The 23,164-nt window shown below is 40.9% G+C and overlaps 2 protein-coding genes across 5 annotated transcripts in view; one reads left to right on the top strand and one right to left on the bottom strand.

Moving 5' to 3' along the window:
- The window catches only part of LOC136445357 (glycogen debranching enzyme-like), a 55,666-nt gene extending 37,235 nt beyond the window's left edge, over nt 1-18,431 (bottom strand). Inside the window, exons 1-7 of one of the 4 annotated variants that reach the window (XM_066443325.1) lie at nt 18,301-18,431; nt 15,106-15,354; nt 8,448-8,667; nt 3,984-4,182; nt 1,335-1,516; nt 836-1,007; nt 374-482 (exon numbers count right to left, since the gene is read on the bottom strand). In XM_066443325.1, coding sequence (XP_066299422.1) covers nt 374-482; nt 836-1,007; nt 1,335-1,516; nt 3,984-4,182; nt 8,448-8,667; nt 15,106-15,277 — 1,054 coding nt within the window. In that variant the 5' untranslated portion in view covers nt 15,278-15,354; nt 18,301-18,431. Of the gene's footprint in view, nt 1-373; nt 483-835; nt 1,008-1,334; nt 1,517-3,983; nt 4,183-8,447; nt 8,668-15,105; nt 15,355-17,341; nt 17,616-18,017; nt 18,132-18,300 lie in introns of those variants that run through there. The other 3 variants (XM_066443326.1, XM_066443322.1, XM_066443324.1) reach the window with 3 other exon arrangements.
- A 63-nt stretch (nt 18,432-18,494) lies between these two features.
- LOC136445359 (probable splicing factor YJU2B) lies at nt 18,495-23,164 on the top strand. Its single transcript, XM_066443328.1, has 8 exons — nt 18,495-18,823; nt 19,047-19,100; nt 19,561-19,643; nt 20,293-20,348; nt 20,587-20,790; nt 21,252-21,424; nt 21,951-22,089; nt 22,410-23,164. Exons 1-8 carry the CDS (start codon nt 18,821-18,823, stop codon nt 22,907-22,909), a joined length of 1,212 nt encoding a protein of 403 aa, XP_066299425.1. The 5' UTR covers nt 18,495-18,820; the 3' UTR covers nt 22,910-23,164.

A 23,164-nucleotide genomic window follows, 5' to 3' on the forward strand; every position in this document is an offset into this window, starting at 1 on the left:
GTAGGAGACAATTTCATATTTCATTTATATAGTAAAACATATCTCTATAGGTCACATGGTTGTATTTATTTCTGAATTTCAAACAGTTTCTGTGGAGTGAGGTGGGATAGCGGAACCAGTTAAAAGTTTTGAATTCGAAGTGATCAGTGCTTTCATTGCTTGAGCTTTTCCCATCTGGCAAACCCATGCTCACTTTCTGTTGTGATTTGGCCTATTTTTGATATTCTCAATATTAGAATGACTATAAGATGAAGATGACAAATTTTCAAGTCCCTTTCTTAATTCAAAGTGATCAGCGCTTTTTCTGCATTGCTGTGGATGTTGTCTTTCCGTAAAGATACAGTAAAAATACAAAATGTGATGTGAGCTGTACCTTCACAAGCCTCCTTAAACTGCTGCACCAGGTCATCCACATCCGCACAGAAGAACTCCCACAGTTTCAGTTCAGGCAGGACTTGTTCCAGTAGGACCCTCTCCATAGCCTGGAAGGTAAAAATCCCAAATCCTTGATACATTTGAGGCTGAAGAGGATATCTCGTGTGTGTAAGTAATGAGTAGCATCTTTGAAGTTTACAATTCACTCCAGTCCAGCAAAGGAAACAATCTGGATGCAAAGGAATCTCAGTACTGTCCTTGGTGCTGAACATCATGTGTTGTGAAGGTCAGGATGATATTTAGAACGTCCGGTATTTCATCCACTGACTATACCAGGACTCAAGTGACCAGTGACTTGTCTAGCTATAAGAATTTCAACCTTAGGAAGTCTTAGCATGTTCCATCATTGACCACTGTGAACATTTCTGCATTTTCAGTATTTAGGAATTCCCCTGCTTACCCTGATGTGGCCATCATTGGTGATGTTGGCGGGGATGCCCTGCCCCTCCCACTGCCCATCGGCCACCTGCTCGCTGAAGTACGACAGGGCGCGGTCCAACAGGTACGCCGGGCGCAGGTGGGGCGAGTTCAGCAGGTTGTACCCGCACTCCGGGTGTTCCAGCAGCCACGGGCTGTCCAAAGGGAAAAAAGATCACTGAAGAGCTACTGTAAATACAGAATTGTTCGCTGTGGTTTCATATTCACGGTTTTCACGGTGAACTCTTCAGCGCAAACTTAAAACCACCGCGAAACTCTTTGCCCACCTATGACTGAAGCGCTAAATAAGAACCACGCGAACTTAAATGCCTTCACAGTATTCTTCCACTGGTCGTGACAGAGAAGACAGACTCTATGTACATGACACAGCCGAAATCAAATCAAGGCTTCTTGTTCGAGAGGTCACTAAACACTGGACTACGCGTGCTACCTACAGTTGTATATTGTTGTGAGTGAGTTACCTGTCGTAGCTGGTGTGGTTGAGCACCAGGTCCGTGACGGTCAGCACACCCCAGTCTGTGTGGATGCGGCGTATGAACTCGCCAACGTCGTCGTAGGTCAGTGTCTTGCCGTCCTCCTCGAACGCTGGGTTGATGCGGAGCTGATCGCTGAGGCAGTACGACGAGTTGGACGCCCCCAGCAGCTACAAAGAAAATGAAAAAATGGGAGGATAATATCAGAGAATAATATTGAGCAGTAACGACTCTCAGTAGCCTACGCATCAACTATCTAACACCTCAGTTTAAGATAGAGGTTGTAACAGAACTTTCAGTCGACTTTGTGGAACGTTTACCTTTAAGTTATATACTGAGACTTCCCCCAGACTGACCACTTGTATCATCGTAGTACTAAGCCTAGAGTGATTCTAGATTTGTTGCGTACTACAGAGTGATTTTAGATTCATAACTGTTTTGATAATTACAGTCAACTGTATTTTACTTATTTTAAGTGTTCCACTGACATATGTAAATGAGCATGCAACTCAGCTGTCAGGCTGCCGTATGCTTCTTTGCGCAATAAACCAATTATATTCTATTATAATATATGTCACATTAATATGGACAGGTATGACACAAAGTGAAACACTAGTGAAATCTGAGAAGGGTGGAGAAAAATGGTTGCCAGATCTTCTGTGGCGCCCCAACGGTCAAATAGTTAGACTAAGGGATATCTGTATCTATATAGCCGGTATAACCGCCCTTCTGCGTAAGACACCACCTTGAAGAATTTATGTGAATACGCATATGAGAAAAAATGACATGTAGTGATAAAATGATACGTTTGCGTTTTGAAAGATAAGTTTTAATGTTATGGACCGAAAATGGAGCCAACATGTAAATACAACAAAATTCAGGCTTGTTTGAGCCTGCAGGTTGTGTTTTTTTATTTTTTATCTATGCTGTTGCCATGCCCTCAGCTTAGCAGCAGAGCTGAATAATGTACATTATACAGGGCGCTGACGAGTGGCGCTGAGGTGGGCGTTAACTTTACATTTAAAGTTCTGACAGTCCTTGGTGTTCACAATGTCCTGCGGGAGGCTGTTCCACAGCTTAACTGCAGCAGGGATGAATGTTCTTCTGTGCCAGGAGGAGGAGGACTTGACAGGTTCTAGGGCTGCACTGTGTTGGGATGTGGACAGGCGAGTTTCTCGGCGATGAACGTAGGGCTCAGGTAGCAGGTTGTTCAGTAAAGTCGGTGCGTTTTGGTAGTACATTCTGTGTAGAAGTGTGAGGGCTCCAACATTTCTTCGCTGTTCTAGAGGTTGGATCTGGATGCTGTGCAGTGAGTCTTGTGGTAAGTTGATAATCTTAGTTGCCCTTCTTTGTATGGCGTCTAGCGAGCTAAGGGTTGTGGCGCAGGCTCCCATCCATACGGTTGCAGCATACTCCATGGATGATCTAACCATGCTTTTGTAGATAGTTGCTCTTTGATAAGGGCTTAGGTATGATGAGACTCTTCGTAGCAGGCCTAGCCGTCTTCCAGCATCAGCAGACATTTTGTCAATGTGGTGAGACCAAGTCAGGTTTCTCCTGATTGTGAGACCTAGTAGATCAACTTCTTCGACTTCGGAGAGGACAGTGTCCATGAAGTTGAGGACAGGGTGGTTGCCTTCAACGTCGACGTCCTTAAGGTTACTAACTGTGAGACTTTTACATTTTGTCGCCCCAAAGAGAACGTTCCATTCTTGTGCCCATTTCTGGATTTCCTGGAGGTCTTTGTTGAGTGACTGTGCAGCTGAAGTTCTTTCTAGTCTTTTCCTAATGATGTTCATGAGGGATGTGTCGTCAGCATATAGCATGGCAGTGTTTGTTAACTTTTCTGTGATGTCATCAATAAAGATAAGAAATAGGAGAGGACCGAGGATTGAGCCTTGGGGGACTCCAGCGTTAATAGCTTTGGAGGAGGACGTTTTTCCGCTGATTACCACTTTCAGTTCTCTGTCGGACAGGTAGTCCTCAATCCATTTTAGTAAGCTTCCTTTAACACCGATGGCGTCCAGTTTAGCGATGAGCCCCCTGTGCCAGACGCGGTCGAATGCTCTGCTTATATCCAGGCAGATCAGTCTACTCTCTTGCCGTCTGTCCTTGGTGTCATGTAGAAGTTGGGTCACAAAAGTAAGCGCATCTGTTGTCGAGTGACCTGCTCTGAATCCAAATTGATTATCGCTTATCAGACTGTTCTCACTGATGTGTTTCCATAGTGCATTGTTAATGAGTGCTTCCATCACCTTACTGATAATGCTCAGCAGGGAGATCGGTCTATAGTTATTTGGGTCGTGTTTGTTTTTCTTTTTGTAGACTGGGATAACATTTGCGACTTTCCATTGTTTCGGCATGTGGTGCTTGTCTAGTAGTAGCTGGAAGAGACTAGCTAGGGGTTTGGCTAGCTCGGGTGCAGCTTGTTTCAGTACTCTCGCGGGTATGGAGTCTGGACCAGTGGCCTTGTTGGTGTCAAGCTTTGACAACTCTTTCAGGACTGTGTGAATAAAGATCAATTCAATTCACCTTTGCAGGCATGCAGCGCGTAAGCAGCTGGTTATATTAGACCGAACAACCTGTCACATCGAACCTTCTCATATCTACCAGTATGGATAGAAGAAAAAGAAGCACCTGTATGGGCGTGAGGTGAATCATGTTGTAGCCCGTCTCCTTGGAGACGCGGAAGCACTTCTCCCATTGGCTGAAGGGACCGATGCACTTGGAGAGGATGGTCTGGATGCAGATGCTATCCAGCGGTAGAACGTCTCCATTAGGAAGGGGGAGGAGGGGGTCCACTACGAAGTACCCAGAACCATGCTTCTTGTTTCCACTGTAACACAGGGGGAGAAGGAGTTGGTAAAGCTTGACTGTACTTGCCTTATCTTAATTACTGAAACACAAGGGAAAGAACAAATTGAGAGGAACAGAGGCTTTTTTTTCAAATTGGTCAACCTTGCACAGTCATGTCTTAACTATTGAAACGCAAGAACAAATTGTCAATATCAATCTGTACAATTCACCTTTGCAATATCAGATAATATCATTATTGCAAATAGTTCATATGAAGTATTTTCTAACATTTTTACCATAAAATCTATCTGTTTTACATTTATAACTCTGTCGTTTATTTAAACTTTTACAGATATTCTACATGAAGCAAGGTTTAGCCAAAATCTATCTGTATTGGATTTGAAAAATGATGCTATACTAAAAGAACAACAATTGCAAACAGAGCCCAAAGTCCAGGCCTTGGTACACTGTTTTAGGGAGTAAATATAGTCAGATCGAAGTTTTCCTCCCAGCCCTCTGTTTTCCTCTTTGCCACTAGCTAAATCTTCACTTTAAATGTCCAAAAATTTTAAAAAATAAATTATTGTGGCCAACATTAACTATTCCTAAACATCCAATAATGTACTGCTATGTTTGTAGGTAAAAAGAATCAGGTGTGAAAGTACCCAGTTGTTCTAAAGAATTGCTATTGATGACTATTGATCTGGAGGTCACAGGGCTAAGTGGTAGAAGGTCAAGAGGTCTTCAAAGATTTCTCTTATTCCTACCCACCTTTAGGCTGGAGAGGAATCTATAACAGTTACTTTGTATTCTTTGCATTGAATGCAATTTGTGGCAAGTCAGAAGAAATATTAGGGTAACTCATTTGTAATGGTTGAGATATTAGAGTTGCAGCGATTTGCAATCATTTTTGTGTGGAAGCCACGTTGAAAAATACTGGCTCCACATCTATAACTGTGTAGATATTCTAATGAAGAAAGATGCAACCATATCTTTGTATGTAGAAAAAATACAACATATGATACATATTTGTATCTGGAAAAATACAAAACATGATACAGAGCAAAATTTTGCTGTGATTAGAAAAAAATTAATGAAGAAAGATGCAATATATATTTGAATCTAGAAAAAGACAAAATATAATACACAGCAAAATTTGGCTGTAATTATCAATCAAGACCTTAAGAAAATTGCCCTTTAGAAAACGTCATGCATAAGTGCCGCCTTCCTCGGTTACTGTTCCATTGCTTCTAGTTGCCGCGGGTGATGACCTCCCAATCAATATCTTAACAAGTCGATTCAAGTAAGCCTAGCATTATCGATCTGCATGCAAGATGTGGGAAACAGCAATTATTGGCAACAAGACGACTTGTTTCACATTAAGGGTCTAAGCTTACTGCAGAATAGGCACTGGATCAAGTCTGATTGCAGATGAATAAAGGTCATAACATTCTGGCTCAGACGGTAAGATGTATAGAAAACCTTGGGTAGTCTCACTAAGAAATGCTTTGTATGTTAAGGCCACTCACTCACTATCTCATCATCCAGTTTATCATTCATTGTTTCATGTCTTGCGAGGGTTGGACGTACAGTCAGTAAAATAAATGAGCTCTGTACAAAGAGATCTTTTTTTAAGTTGGCGTTATAGCATTCATAGGCTGGTATTTACCCTCATTCATTGACCCTGATTGCCCGAAGCATTTAATTGATTCTGCTTCTGTCCTATAGATTAACAATAAATCATAAATGTCACAATATACACACATTGTACACAGGGGGTTTCATAACAAATAACAGTATTCAGGCTTCAATCGGACCGAAACAAGACCACAGCATATCCCTGGCAGAAGATATGAAAACCAGAAGTCCTGATGCAGTATCAAGGTTGGCCAACAGGAGGCCCAAAATTGACCTTGACTTTTGCATATACACCTACCCACATACCAAATATGATTGCAATCCATAAAGAGGTTCTTGATACATTGTGCCAGATATGCAAACACACACGCACACACAAACAGACAAGCAGGCCGAAAACTATACATCATAAATCTGGTCTGTGTGGACAGGTGGTCAAATAGACAGGGTTCCTGATGCTTACAAGTGTCAATGGGAAAAATCAGCTCTTTTTTTAGGGACCACCAAAAAGTGTAATTCTGCTTATTTCATGTTTTCAATATAAAGACCTACCACATAAGATACATGAATATCATGTTATCATTTTTGGATCAATAGTATTGAAAGTTTAATAACTCTAAATAAGTTAACACTATCATAAAGTCTGCCTGACTGCTTCGATTGTGGCATCGTCTAGTCAGCGCGGTGAGTTGTTTTCCGGAAGGATTTTCTGCAAGCTTGGTGACTCCCATCAATTACACCCCCTCCCAGGGTTCTAGCTAGTGCATTTTAGGCCATCATGCAATCATTTGTGACTACCACACTAGATTAGTACCATTACACTTATTTTTCAACAAGCGTAGTCGTACATGTACTTTGCAAGAATCTACTTGTCTGATAATGTGAAAAATCCCTTTAAGTACATGTGGTCTAAAAAGTATAAGTCCCCCCCATGGTTATCCAACTTTTTACCTGACATTTTCATAATCTCCTCATTGTGGAAGGACCAAGACCACTTTTCACACCATCTCCCAAATCGGTAAATTGTTTTTTCACTATCTCGTGATTACCATTACACTACAATAGAATCCTGGCTAGAACCCTGCCCCCTCCCCTCACTGTAACATCCCTTCATCTGGGATTTATCTTCCTATTGATCCTTAATGGCTGAACCAAAGCCTTTCAGAACTCTTGAGCTTTCTAGAACTCTCAGAGCTTGATAATCATTTCTTTGGGTATAGGGCCACCTTACCTAAAAATTTAGCACCAAAACTTCAGGGTGTGCAACTCAAAATAAAGTAGAATGTCAGCAAAACATAATTACAAATCTTACTGCCGATCATCAGAGCAAATTTGAATTACTTCAATGTCTAAATTTTGAACTTAGCAATTGAATTTTAGATTCAAGCTCTGAAGTGAGGCAGTAAGGTTAAGTTTGTAAACTAGTTTTTGGTAGCATTATAACTTATCTTATGCATGCACCCAAAATGTTTTCTGTGCATCTAAACTTTTAATAGACCAAATAAAATCAATTTTGAGCAATGTCAGCACTGGGGTTTCTAGTGCATGGAGGTTGTGGATTGCATCAAAGTGCAATACTGACAGGCCATCAGCTCAGAGAAGCCTGCGCTTTCAAACACCACAAAACACTTAAGACCCGGAAGGCACTTAAGCCGTCACTTAGGCCTTCTACCCCTGGAGATTTGACATTGACTTTCATAGGGAAGATGATGGCAGAAAGAGCGATTGCTCCTGTTTTAAATAGTGCCTGTTAATGGCCCACTGCTGTCAGAAAGAGATGCACATATCTAACACTACTGACCTTCCAATAACCCTAGGCAATTAAATATGATGGGTATAGGTTTTCTGAGGATGAAATACTTGTGGGTGAAAAACCTGCGTGACAGTGAGGAAAAATGAAGTCCTGTTCCTATGTCACTAAAGGGGTAGTACAACACTTTTAGGCAGAAAAATGTGACCAAAAGTTTTCCTCCTATTACGTGAATTCTTTTAACAGCTTTAGGTCACCAGGGAATAGCCTAACTTGCATTTTTTCAAGCAAAGCATAGAAAAGATTGTTTTGTCTTCAATTGCTCCTGTTTTAAGTTACTTGACTGCCTGTTGATGGCCCACTGCTGTCAGGAAGAGATGCACATCTCTAACACCACTGACCTTCCAATAACCCTAGGCAATTAAATATGATGGCTATAGTACATGTATAGGTTTTCTGTGTTGGAAAGACTTGTGGGTGAAAAACTTGCTTGACTGTGATGATATATGAAGTCCTGTTCCTATGTCACTAAAAGGGTAGCACAAGACTTTTACTACTTTTAGGCAGAAAAAAGTGACCCAAAATTTTCCTTCTATTATATAACTTTTTCTTTTAACAGCTTTAGATCTCATGGGAATAGGCTAAGTTACATATTTTCATGCATAGACTTTTAGGCAGAAAAATGTGGCTTAAAAGTTTTCCTTCCGTTCCATCCTTATTACAACTTTAGTCACCTGGGAATAGCCTAAGCTGCATATTTTCATGCACAGAATAACAAAGATTGTTATGTTTTCAGTAGACTTTTTTTATGATCATGGTATAGCAGAGCACATTGGAATGATAGAGGTAACTAAGGTATATTGCGTAAGCCACGGGCAAGGCTCTGCCTACGATAATGTTATTAGACCTACATGTACCTGTTGTCATAGGAGAAGAAGTACTGGAAGGACCCGGCAAGTTTGAGCTGCAGCTCGGCGTATCTGTCTGAGTCGTCACAGCGGCTCTGGGAGTAGTACTGCCACTTCAGCTCGTAATACTCGTCCCGACGGAAGGGGCGGTCGGCTGGCGGATGGTTGACGAAGATGCGGACTGGCCGAGCGCACAGGGAGGGACCCAGGAAGAAATGCAGGGTCCAACCTGTAGTACGGAAAAGAAATAAACAGAGGTGATACAGGATACTTTTTCTATAACCTCCTTGGTTCTTAGACATGTTGAAGCATGAATTTAGCCAGCCAACACTTACCCAGGAAGAACTGCAGTGTCCGACCTGTAGCATACTACATAGACATATTCTGTATCTGTATCTGTATCTGTTTAGCCGGTATAACCGCCCTTCTGCTTGTAAAGATCCATCCACAAACACAAACATAGACTACCGAAGACATAACCTTCCTGGTAAAAAATCATTTATTACACAGTGGTGAGCTACTTAGCATACTACGCAGTCTTGTCAGAACGTAAACATACTGATACTGTAAAGAAACATCCCCAACTTCTCCAATTATGCCGTTCCCAGAAACACAGTCACACAAACACACTCTACCAAAACCTTCCTAGTACAAAAAATCCTTCATTGAGGTGAAGTATGCCATTTTTATAATGGCTGAGGATTTTTCACTTTTTTTCCCTTTCAATGCGGCTTGCAATTGGATTGTGTCCTTTTTCTTTTCATCTTCCTAGGCACTTTTTCCCCTCTTTTTTTCACTACAAAGTAGGACAATGAACTCATTCCTTCTGGCATCCTTTAGACCCAAAAAACTCTAAAGACTTGATATATCAATAGCAGAGTGAACGACCCCACCATTGCAATATACCTACAGGCCAGACTTATTATAACATGAGGATTTTTCATCCTGTCTTCAAGTGGAACCCTTCATTAATCAGCTGTCTGTAACACCAGTTCCAATTGTCCCACTTCCAAACCTTTCACTGCCCCACCTTTAGAAATACTGTAAATGCATTTAAGTTTGCGTGGTTTTAATCTCGCGATAGGGAGGAAATGAAGTGTTTTCGGTGGTTTGAAGTTCGCATTTGAAGACAAGGGGGTAGGAGGGTAAAAAATATGTGGTGCTTTTAAGTTCGTGGCAAAGAGCTTACCGCAAAAACTGTGAACATGAAACCACCGCAAACATTTCTGCATTTACAGTACTGTGAGCATAATCACTACCAAGGGCAAAGCTCAAGCCAAGATTGATGGAAGATGGAACCTGAACCTGAGCCAGATCTTCTGGGTCGGTCGGTTTTTCTGGAAGCAATAAGTTCAGGCAAGTGTGACGCTCACTTACATAATTCCGCCTGGTCACATAAATCTGCCACCCTGAAAAATTCCTCTAGAGAGATCTCCATCCTAAGGCTTTGAATTCAACTTGAAAAGGATCAGCAGACTGATAGAAAGCTTGTTGCCAATGGTAAGTACTACTACTTTGCGTGCAAACACAGCTTAAAATCTTTATCATGTCAATTACCGCCATAAATGCACCTTCATTCGAGTTTAAAAACCTGTTTAAAATCATTCTAAAGTCATGATAAGCAAAGTCTTCTATCATACCTTCTTGACCTGAATCTATCAGTCTTCCACTTATATCTATGGCTCCTTGAGGTGACATTAAAGAAGAGAACCCTTCCCTTCGGTACTTATCTACAGTCCAGTAATGTTGTGCTACTGTTACAGTTCAGACTACTCTGTGGGTGGTATATATTAGTCACCAATCAGTGGTGGACTGAACATTTAGAATTTAGGTCACATAAAAAAAAAAATACAATGCATTCAACTGAAAATAACACAATTTCAAATCAGTTGATTCAGTACAGTACAGTACAGTAAGAAAACTTTCTCACACGGCTAACAACGAAAAATTACAGCAAAATATTGCAATTCGAGGATTATTAGGTTCCGCTGCAGTACCATAACAAGCCATTAGGGGGCCCAAAATCTTATCATTTCAAAGTCTCATCGCACCTACCGAGTATGATGACAATCCATCTAGACCTTGTTGAGTTATCATGTTGTCAAACACAAAGGGACAAACATAGACACACGAAAATTTGACCTTCTTGCCGAGGGTATTACTATTCAGAACACTTTTTCCACCAGATTATTAAACAGTCCTAGCCTGGAGTCCAGCCAAGCGGTGGGTAACAGACAATGGTAGCGGACTAAAGCTAAGAAGGCTGGACTCCAGGCTAAAACAGTCCAGCTAGTTCTCAATACCACAATACCCAAACTCGTTCAGAACACCTCCTAATATCATAACCTTGAAGAACACTGGTTAAACTTTTCAACCCAATTACATTATACATATCCAACAAGTGGTGATTTCGATGCAGGAACCTTTTAAAACTCGTTAGCTGTGCTCACTGTCTGGAGGCCTATAACAAAATTGCTCATGCTACAATAATGGGTCCATCTAATGGCACGCACTAAATCTCACGTCCTAGCTTCTGTCCCACTTTTTGTCTAGTACATATATATTGATGTAGCACATTTACATTTTAACCTTCTCCATGCTGCCTAACTCCGTAACCAATAGAGAATTGGGTGCCAAACGGCTACTTCAGTGTGCTAAAGGTTAAAGGCACTCAATGTAAGATTAGGACGGTGTCTGAAGTCAATTTTCTGATCGTTTCTCTGCGCATTAAGTTCAGTCAACTCAATCGCATTGCATGATCATGAAGATATGCAGGAAGTGAATATATGCACCACCTTTGCCCTGTATGAACGTGTAGAAAATCTTTCCATGCATGATCATGACTTGGCTTTCAACCATGTTGTCGTTGTTTTCTCAATCATACCCAGTTTGCTTTCATTGACCTAACATACTTTATTGGTACCTGTGACCAAAATTTGAGGGACCTTGTCTCAGTTCTGCTGCCAAAATACTACATTCATTTGAGAACCTTGACAAAAACGAAATCAAAACATAAGTTGTCTTTTCCTTAGCCTGAAGCCCTCTAGTTTAGCATAGTCTAACCACCGCTATACTCTGTGTTACAGGGTGACCATCGAAGTGAACACAAGTGAAACAAGCTTAAGCCAAGTTAAGGTTGGTAACCAGGCTTCAGCCACACCAATTTCATTTCTTTGTTTTCTGATTTTGCGGGAAAATAATGAAAATAAAAATATTCCAGCACTCCATCTAGAACTTTAATTTCAATACTGATAAAGAATTATACTTAAAACCACTCTGAACAGTATTTTACAACACAGCATTTAGTGATTTGTAAAAATTCAGATACAAACATGCATATGCTGTACAGAGTCAACCTTTAAATTGGGGAACTCTCGGGAGGGTACATATAACTCCGTGCTTCTTCACCTAAGTGCCCAATAGTTGCATCATTAAGCGATCAACCAGTACAGTTTGTACCGCGTTTATCGACTTTCGACGAGGGTCAATCGATGGAATCAATACTGTTTATTTGGCATTTCATCCGGGGAAATATACGGCGGAGACAAATTGAAGGCCACAACAATTTGATCTGTTGCTTTTCAGATACAGTCAAACCTGGACTCAGCAACCACTCAAGGGACTGAGGGAAATGGTTGTTGAGAACAGGTGGTTGCTGAGGACAGAGTGGGGTTCGCTATGTAAAAATTGACAGGACTGTTATAATGTGGCTTGTGACTGTGGTTGCCTGCACCAAGTGGTTGCCCAACCATGTTTGACTGCATAAATTAACTATAAGGAATGCTAATTTGGCATATCTATATGAGAAATCTGAGCCGAAAAAGAATTCGAAGATACGTACAGTTTCAGGGAGTTGCAATTGATATAAAGTTTTTCTCCCTGGGAATACTCAATAATTTTCACATTGTTCTCTTGTTACATTTTTACTTCGGAAAGCCTGAAAAACAAGCAAATAAATCAGTGTGCCTGAACTCTTACTGTCAGTGATTCAATAATCTGATTTTATTAGTACAGTGATCTCGTTAATTTTATTGTTATTGGTAATATACAAGTCATGTATATGGATTATTGTAGTAAATTTGTACACCATGAAGTTATGAAATTGTTTTACCTTATGTTTAGTGACCTTGTCAATTCTCATGTTACCAGAACTAACCAAGGATAGTATTTGCTGTCTTTATAGACTTTATAGATTTTATAGAAGACATCTATGCATGTCTTGTTCTGACCGCTTTGTCCTCTGTAAAAAGAAATCATTTTCCTTTTGACAGATACGAGGCAACGCCGTGAATCAAGACATTGCAGTGATGCCTTCATAAAACCACCACAAAATAAGGGAATATGTCATAACCGTTGTAAAATTGCCTCAAAAACGAGCATCTGTCGTAAAACATCCGCTCAGAAAATGAGGTAAATCCGTGTGTCTGCTTGGGGTCCTCGGAGGATATTGTGCATAAAATAAACCTCCTGTGGTTTTATACATCCGGCAAATGTCAGATGTAATGGGCATGTAGCATACTGAACCTATAGCTGTCTCATGACCCATGAACAAGTCAAAGGATCCAATTATTTTTAACAACATGCTGTTCAGAGATTCCAACAGCCTAGCTGAATGTATGATAAGCACCATGGACAAGCTGAATCATATGCAAGATAACAGTACTAGTTACTAAAGCAACTGGATGATTTTGAACAAAATAACTGCTATCTTGCATACCTAACTACCTGGGTGTCTAACCTTCATTGACGTAAGCTGACTTAATATAGCAGATGAAACTCAGATAACATATTTTCACCTGGCTAATCTGATAAAGTATGCACTGTCTACTTATAATGTCTGGAATGCACTGTCTGTCTACTTATAATGTATGGTATGCACTGTCTACTTATAATGTCATCTGGAACAACTCAAACTTCAAATGCATGTCATAGTCATAAATCACAGCGAGAGAGAGAGAGTTCTGATATGAGCAAACTTGTCTACCTCACATAATTATATATCATAAAACTGGCTTCACTTTCAATTGTATCAACTGCATTTTTACAGTTTTTACAGTATTGATGTTCTAAAAATTCCCCTGTAATATAAATGTGTACATTTCCATTCCTTTATACATGTTTGGACTACTACATCAGTCTTTTGAGTTTGATAGCCAAAACTCAGTGTACCCCACTTTGAATAGATATAACACATAATACATAATGCAGAAAGCATTTCCAAAACATGAAAATCCTTTTGACCATTCAACAAACATGACACCAGGCTGGCTGAATGCCCGTAATTGCCGACGGCCACCCGTGACACGCCACTTGCTTATTGACTTCAACTGCTTGTGAAATGACTTGTCTGCTACAATCTAGCAGCTTCATAATGGGATGGAGGGATAATATATGTGTGTGTCACAAAGCACAAGGAGAAATCCTACGAGCATTACCCTGGTGCAACATTGAATACGCTTGAGCCAGTCTTCTATTCAAACATAAGGACTAGAGATCATCTCATCTAAAATGCATTTAGAACACATCAATCTCTCAGTCATTTGACAGAATATCCTTGTAGGGAGAAAGTGCACTGGTGCACTTAACCTAAAAATTCAGGCGCACAGAAACGTTTTGAGTGCACAACATGGAATTATTATTATAATATTGATAGTATAATGTTAGCAAAATCTAATTACCTCACTCCCTTCACACTCAGAGTCAGTGCTTGAATTTGAAATTCTACAGCTAACTTTAGGATTGTATACAAGTAACACAACAAAGATTTTAGTATTTTCAATGACACTTTAATGTCAAGAACATGCTGTACCCTTAAATCAGTACACATAACCCTTCATAAATATCTAGGTGCACAGGTGCACCCGCAGTCAAAAATTAGGTGCACAGCTCCAATTTCGGGCGCACAAAAGTGCATATGCACCCAGTATTCCATGCCCAGCTTTACTACATAATGATATATTATCATAATCAAAGATCAAATATCGAAGATCAAAATTAAGTCAAATCACACCAGGAGGTGTGCATGGGTTTAGTGAGATGACAGAATAAAATTCAAGGCTGCAGAAAAGCCTAATTTAGGCTCTGTGGTGCCCAGGGCATTCTCCATATTAATAAGGGTTTTGTTCCCACACCTGGTTACCCCGGCAAGGCAGAGAGCACCACAGCTCATATAGCTCGCTTATGGCAGAACATTAAAAATGCATTTAAGCACAGTGCAAAATCCTGGGGAAGAACATGTAACAGATTTGGAATGACTTAGGTACCAAATGTTTATTTGACATATTTGAGCATTTTATCATTTTCTCTTTTCAATAATTTAATTGTACAGAAAAAAACAGAAATGAAAAAGGTTTGTCTTTAGAATCCCCGTAAATGTCGTCAAAATTTCTTATGAAGCAAAAAAAGCAATAGGAAAAGACTTATTGCTACTGTATTTCAGTTTAAAAGACATATCGGAAAAACCACAGTTTCGATGTCCATGTCACTTACTCTATTAGTATTACAATATACCAATGCCACCTGCAAATGCAGGTTAATGCAGGTAGAATTTATCAGATGTAGATAATTCTTTTATATGTAACATACAGCAGTGTAGGTATGAAAAAGAAAGGATTCGAGCCCTGATTCAATCGATATTGTTACACTAAACATACAGTCACAAACTCACCTTTTTGCAGCCGGAACAGAGTCGTGTTCAGGTGTTCCCCATCGTTCAGCTGCAGCACCCGCACCTGTTGCACCTGTCGGAGAGGCGAGTTCTGCGCGGCGGCGCCGACAGGTGCCGTTGTTACCGCGTGTCCAGCGACCACGGAGTTCGTTGTCGGTCCTCCCTCTGCCATGACTTTGATCTCAGGCGGGCGGTTGAAGTCCTCGTAGAAAGACGAGTCTTTAGTGTTGGAAGAACATTTACACAGGCCTGGGAGGGAACAGGAGAAAATCATCAATACTAGAAGCATCTTGTGTTCTAGGTCCTCCTACAAGATTTTGCTTCAATGAAATAATCTAGTCACAAAAGTGAAAGTGAAAATGCCAAGCCGCTTGACCCTATCAAGCCAAAGGTATGTCCTACATGTAAGTTAAAACAATTCCTTTTGCTGAAACAAATGACCAACTTTAGAAGCATCTTTCAAGTTCTAGTGAAAAGGTGAAAAGTAGTATTTATAACGGTAGTAGTATCCAGTATTTCATCATATTGCTGCAGGTGTCTCCAATACATGGGTGGGCAGCAGTCAGCTAGTCTTCACACCGGCTTTGTCCAGCATGTTCATGCTAGTTAAGTCGCACACTTTGTAACAAATTACTGTACAAAGACGATACACTACAATTGACACTAACAAGCCCAAAAGCATGTCCTAAGTAATCAGAATTGCATTAAGACTAAGCTAGATACAAATGTATAATCTTACAAGGATACCATAATACCATTACAATAGTCATTGTGGGATGAAAAAATGGACCCGTTGGTGATTTACTTCAATTTGTGACACAATGATGCAATTTTCGTTCATCCTCCTTTGGATCAAAGACTAAGAGTACCGGTAAGACTGATTGAGTGAGAGGGATTGCAGAAACGCCACTAGGGTAATCCCCTAGCCTCGCTCTAACCCTTAATAGTGGTCATTTCCTAAAACCCCTAGGGCTCTTCTGTGCTACTCTGTAACACTTGACATTCAGTTTCACTTCAACCAGGGTGTCCTCTTAAACCCCATAAGATTCCCTGACAGCTGATTTTCAGATCATATTATAAATATCAATAAAATTTTTCAAGACGGGAATATTCCTGTTATCAGGTTGTAAATATCCCTAAAGCACTTTGACAATCATAAATTTGTGGTGACCTGATGTCCTTGTAAGGTCCATAACTACGTGTCCCACATGCCCTCTAGTCTAGTGGCACCACAGATAGCACGGATACCTGATACAACTCATGTCCAGGCTGCACATCCGACATACAACTTTATCTGCCGGCTCTCTTAATAGATGTTTTAAATAACAGCTAAAGGCCAAGGTTAAGCTCAAAAGCTGACATAAATCAATCAACAGACTTTAAACAAGCAACATTGTGACCAATCTAGCAGTTGGTTTCGGATGGGCTGCTACAAACAACTATATTCGTCTCATCTTTTAATAGAGAGAGACAGATTGAATGACAGCAAAGGTCAAGTTGAAAGTCAACATCAATCAATCAATTGAAAGGCTTTGACACACAAAGTTTTAAAACAGTAACCTATCCGGCGGTTTTGGAGAGGGCATCATTATCAGCTGTTCCGTCAAGCTGGGCTGAGACTGTTAAGACCTCGTTAAAAAAATGCTGTTTCCGGTTACCAAACCGACGTTAGCAAAAACAAGCCTTACTTTTTGATTTATCATTAGTAAGGGTTGTAACATTTACGATATGACATCTGATTCTGAGTGATAAAAATACCGTAGAATAGTTTTCCCACATGTTCTTCTAAATTTCTGTCTCTAAATTTTCAGGTCCACAATCCGAAACACAGCATCAATTTCCTAGGCCTAAACATGACAGAGAGAGATGCTCTGAATGACAGCTAAGCTCAAGTTCAAAGCAAACATTAATCAATGCTTTGACACACAAAGCCATAACCTATCCGATGGTCAGTTTTGGACTTGGTATCATCAGCTGTTACATCCAGCTGGGCCAAGACTGTTAAGACCTCGTAAAAAAAATGCTGTTTCTGGTTATACCTGAACGACTCTAGCAAAAACTAGCGATCACTGGCCAGGGACATAACATTTACGATCTGACACCTGAATGATGAAAATGCCGTAGAATCATTTTCCAACATGTTCTCCTAACTTCAGCCTCTAATCTTTTCAGGTCAACAATCAGAAACACAACATCAATTTCCCAATTTCCCAGGACTAAACGACGATCGACGTACCCTCCGGCGTGTCCCCGAAGAACATGAACGCACAACAGTTCCTGACGGAGACGAGAGCCGAGCGCAGGGAAACGAACACGCACAGGAGACCGTACTGAAGGCTCTTCCCGACCCTGCGCAGCCACGAGCACCTGTGGTCCCGCCGCTCGCCAACCTCCATCCTGCTCCGCGACGTGTAATTTGCCTCCCTCACGGAGGGCGGCAGGCCTCCGAGTGATATCCCAGCCGAAGCTGTTCGATTTTTCATCATGCCCCGTCGAACGCCCGCCCCTCATCTAGTATGAATCCCGCGGGAACCCTTCATCTGCGGGCCGCGTCGGGAGCGGCGGCACGTAGCCACAATTACCATGCCTGAATTAATGCGGCACGCACACAACTTATGACCCCCTGATAATAGACATTTGTTGAATGGGGCAGATGATCTCTCTCCCTGGCAAGCCCCCTTCCAATAACGCACAGTCTGCTGTGAATACTAATCAGGCACAGTCTGGCTCGCTTGTCTCACCGGCGTTATAAAAAAACAAGCACTCATCCTTACAAAATCAATACAGGTAGCAGAGCGGTACCAGGTAGACAAGGTGAGAGATCGAGTACAGAACATGCGGCACGGATTTATGATAATCGGCTCAGCGATCCACGGATGACTTTCAGCTATGTCATTATTATGTCGCTTTACCTCGTTTGAGGGATCCTCAACAGTCTCTGAAACGTCGCCCTCTCTGGCTCGCTCGAACTGAAGTAATTATGCCCCACGGGCTGTACTTAAGCGTTCCGAGGTCACACTAACTTTTCTAGTAATTCTAGTCGCCTGTAAACCTGACTGAACACGACATGTCCCACCTGCACGTAGCACACGTCTGCACGGAACATGCAGATGTCCTTGTCGCACCCTTGGGAAAGAATGACGAAATCGGGCGGAAACTTCGCTCGAACGGCGCCACAACTCCTTCCCCACTTACCTGAAGACCTGCACGACCACCAGACGAGATGTCGGCTGTAGGAATCGTCTGTAAGCCCGTTTCTCGGTGATTATAGTCCAGACCAACGCACGAACACCACCGACTTGTTCCCCTCCCCCGAAATCCGCGGTCAACCAGAACAGCGAAGAACACTTCCGGGTTACTTTCCACCAATCAGCGCGCAGGAAAGATCGGAACCAGGGAACGAGGAGGCGTTCTCTGTCTCTGAAGTTTTTCACTTTTTTCATCTGTACAATCGCACGCTGGCGCGAACACGTACACAAGTGTCCCACTTATCCATTTATGATAGCCGGGAAATTAGTTTCGTGCGTAGAGATGATAATTATGACCGTGTAAGGAGGAACAGCTGTCCTTGCTAGAAGTTGACCGCAAGTAACCCCTGGTGACGTCACATACAAGATGGCCGCCGTGGGAAGAAACTAGGACAAAACGACGATCGTCTGACGTTCTCGCGACTTTTTGACGACTACGGAAAATCTATTAATCCTGAGACCCAACAATGGTACGATCTTAAACGTTGAAGATCTCTGAATTCTCTCTTTATTGCTAAAATTGCGCTGTTTTGATCGTAGAGCCCAGAACGAATCGAATTTTTGTTATCATAACGTGCACTTACATAAATCATGTATAACCTACTCCTTACTGTAAATTATACACACCGACTACGTTTTGTTGATGTTCTATGCATTTTACTTAACGTCACATTGCTTGTTGTTTGTCTCCAGTCTGACCGTAAGGCAGTGAACAGGTACTACCCTCCAGACTTCGACCCGCAGAAGGTATGTTCACACAAATTACAAATTGTATATCTTATGAGTAAAATATATGAGTAACCTAGAAATAATAACTCATCAAAGTACACTATATTCCACAGTTTGTAATTTCGTACATTCCACAGCTTGTAATTTCGTACATTCAGGGGGACTTTTATTTGTCTTTCTCATGATTGAAAGTAATTCTCAGTACTATTGATAGAGCTATAAATGTAATTCAGTACGTAGGTATGAATATAATCAAGGAGGTCTACATGTTGTATATAACCTCCTTGGTATAATTAGGCAACAGAATCTTAAGCAAGTTGAAGTTGGAAGCCTCAAAAGAAAGAAGAAGAATGTAAAAGACTGCTAGTAAGAGAAGCCCTCCAACAGTCGCCGCCGCTGGTAACGTATCTACCTTCAAACAAATGACTCACCAACCAGAAGCTAATTATCATTTCTACCTTGTGTCTGTACCTTGTAGCACAAGTCCATCAACAAGTATCGTAACTCCCATCCGCTGAGAGACCGCGCCCGAAAACTCTCACAGGGAATCCTCATCATCAGGTGAGCAGAACCAACTTCTTCTGTAACATGCATACGAAATTGTATCTTCTTCTTCGGTGGAACTTGAAGTGGAATGCTTGAGATTAAGCTTTAGTACTTTTTCAAAAGCTGTTGCAGCAGTGTGGCTTTTTTTTTTTTTTTAATCAGTTCGTCAGCCTGATGTTGTCATCGTTTACACGAAGAAAGGCGGCTCGTACATCATAATCATACAAATTAAGAATAACGATACACAAAAGAAAAGTACTAGTATCACATCACAATCTTGCCTCGAATTAACATTTTGTCATCCGCTTTAACATTACCTCATATTCAATATTATCATCATCATCACACAATGGCTTTGCTACAGCTTGCTATTAAAATATTCTAGCAAAGCTTGTACCTATTACTGCAGATCTCCTTGGACCTGAAAAAAGACCACTATTAAAAGTATTATTAGTATTAAGTATTTGTCAACATTATAAGGACCTATCTTTCCTTATTTATATTGCATACACCTGTGTTAATGGTATTTACTAATCTAATACATTCCTTAGACCTGCCTGTTCAATGTTGTTGATGTTTTGTATTACAATTTACAAACATGTATATGTCTATGACACATTTTCTAGGAGTATACTGTAACTGTAAATGATTGTTTTTGCTATAGATTCGAGTTGCCGTATAACATCTGGTGTGGAGGATGTGGGAACCATGTCGGCATGGGTAAGTATCCAAAACATTGACTGACTTAAGTTAAGTCTTCAAGATGATATTAGAATTAATGTAGATGTTTGAATGTTACATTTTCAATTTGGTTATCAACAAGCTATTAACAACAAAAAAACAATGAATGATCTTGAATGCTGCTTCTTGTGTCTTAGCTGTGAACGAAGGCAACACTTACTGTTTCCATTTCCCTGATATAGTAATTACACCTTTGTTAACCCCCCACCTCCTCTAGGTGTCCGTTACAATGCAGAGAAGACCAAAGTGGGGATGTACTACACCACGCCCATCTACAAGTTCCGTATGAAGTGCCATCTGTGCGACAACCGCTTCGAGATCCAGACGGATCCCAAGAACTGTGACTATGTTATCGTTAGCGGGGCACGTAGAAAGGAGGAACGCTGGGATGCTGCGGAAAACGAGCAGGTCGTCTGTGAAGGTTTGTATCATCAACAAGAATGTTTGCATCTTTAGCTCTTGCTAAGATTTTCACATTAGAGTGTCTAATAGCCAAGTAAATAAACTGATGATTTTGATGTCAAAATTTATCAAGAGGTCAAGTTGAAAACAGAGGGCTGGGAGAAAAACTTGAACATGACTGTATCCACTTGTTGTCACTGTGTACATCAAGGTACAAGGTACAAAACCCTGTAAATGATGGATAAGAGAGTTTTTCTGCACGCAACTAAGTGTTTGTACCTAAGTCAACATTTTGGTCACCATCAGGGCAATACTGAACAGTTCTACTTCACTATTGTAGTGAGAAGAATGAGGTCACTGTAATAAGTGTAAGTGATATTAATGCTGTATTGCATCTATGTTGACAGAATCAATCAATACGTTTTGTATCATTATAAAAGCTTGCAGATTTCACACTGAGACTTTCTGTCACCACTCCAGACCATGAGGATAAGAAGAAGATGGCGTCGGACCCGATGTTCCGCCTGGAGCACGGCGTGAAGGACCAGGACAAGCGGAAAGCCGCTGTGCCGCGGCTGGCGGAGATTGAGCACTGGAAGTCTCAGTGGGAGGACGACTTCTTACTCAACCAGAGGGCTCGGAGGAAGTTTAGGGTACGGGAAGTTCAAGTTCATGTAAATGGCATAAAACTTTGAACAGACATGATAATGAAAGTACAGCCGAGAAGACAAAACCATGTGCCAAAAGTTTTTTTTTATTAGACTTTACATATTCAACAACATTCATGAATAGTACTTCAGGTTCTTTGTTCACAGCCAGTCTGTCAACGTTTTGGTATTCCTTCTGCTGATTAGTGCTGCAGTAGAACCAATATATGAAAATATGGGTGTGTAACACAGAGCCAGCTTGAGGAGATACTTTGGCCTTGTCTTCAGGGACAGAAGACAGTCTTAAAAAGTCATAAGTTTGTTGTTGTCTTCATTGAGAGAAGACAGTATTAATAAGTTCATTCTTGTCTTCAGGGAGCGAAGACATTGTTAAGAGGACATAAATTTGTTGTGCTTTTGTCTTCAGGGAGAGAAGACAGTGTTAAATAGTTGTTTACATTTCTTGTGATGTCTTCAGTGACAGAAGAAAGTGTTTAAGAGTCTTTAAAAGTCTGTTATGTTCTCTTCTCAGGGAGAGAAGACAGTCCTGAAGGAGGAGGCGGCAGAAGACTCTGCCCTGCTGCAGAAGTCGTCGCTGGCAATCCCACTCGTCCGAGAACACGAGGACGACAGGAAACTCGCCTCTCTACTCAAATACCACAGCCTGGATTGTGAGTCGTTCTTTGTTTTGTTTCATGTCTTTGTTAGTAAAAAGAAAATAAGAGAAAATAGGACGCATGAACAAATACTATGATATGATATGGTTATCCTTTTGCTACCTTCAACATGACTACAAACAAACGTTGGCAGTTAATCTCCCTTAATAAGTTGTGTAAAGAAAACTATTCCTATGCAGTATTTCATTTGACCCGAGAAAAAACTGTTTTAATTCCTTACCAAGAATTTGTCTACCTCAAACATTTTGTTAACCAAGTTTGCATCTAATGAATTCCTAACAACATTTGTATTGTCTTCCATCCATCCATACCAGCTTACGAGAAGAAGCAGCAACAGAAGAGAGAAGCGATCGCGAGCCGGTCCATCTTTTCCTCCCAGTCCTCCACCTCCACAGCAGTTTCACCAGGCAGAGACAACAAGTTACTGGACGCCAAAAAGAAGCTGGGTCTCATCAGTCTGCCAAAGAAAGCACCCTCTGCCTTCGATCTGGACAAACCCACACTTGGTGTCAGTAGTGGGATCAAGCAACTTGTGAAGAGAGTAGCAGACAACTCTGACACATCAGCCAAAGAAAAAAACTCTATGAATGAAACAAACGAACAGAACAGCAGTTCAAGTAGTCTGCAGTCAGGAATTGAGAAGAAATTTCCACACAGAACAAGGACTATTGTAGAGGAGAGAGATAGAGATGGTTGTCAGCCAGCATTTGACAAAGAATTACATGTAGATCAGAGTACAAGTAGAACAGACGAAGCCACAAGGTGCATAAGTCTGGGTCTGGTTGAGTATGACTCAGATGAGGACAGTGTATAGATTTAACATGTGTTGAATTTGATATATACAAGTATACATTAGATATAACATGTTTGGAGAAATCGCTAATCATCATGCCAAAATTTCTGTGGCTTTTAAAAATGATTGTCACAAAGAATAGTCACTAGTGTCCCATCAGCAACTTTACTTGAGTCCTTAATTATGCAACCCATGAGCAATATTGTAACATAACTACTGTTTGGAAAGTTAATGACTTATTGTCTTATTCATATGTCAATAAAAGATGGAACTTTG

This window comes from Branchiostoma lanceolatum, chromosome 11 (genome assembly GCF_035083965.1).
Source record: "Branchiostoma lanceolatum isolate klBraLanc5 chromosome 11, klBraLanc5.hap2, whole genome shotgun sequence".
NCBI lineage: Eukaryota > Metazoa > Chordata > Leptocardii > Amphioxiformes > Branchiostomatidae > Branchiostoma > Branchiostoma lanceolatum.

Bases quoted from the DNA above. Each gene is read 5' to 3' on its own strand.
- LOC136445359 (XM_066443328.1), top strand. The intron at 20,349-20,586 runs GTAAGTATCCAA...CACCTCCTCTAG, and splicing joins TGGGAACCATGTCGGCATGG to GTGTCCGTTACAATGCAGAG. The intron at 20,791-21,251 runs GTTTGTATCATC...TCACCACTCCAG, and splicing joins CGAGCAGGTCGTCTGTGAAG to ACCATGAGGATAAGAAGAAG.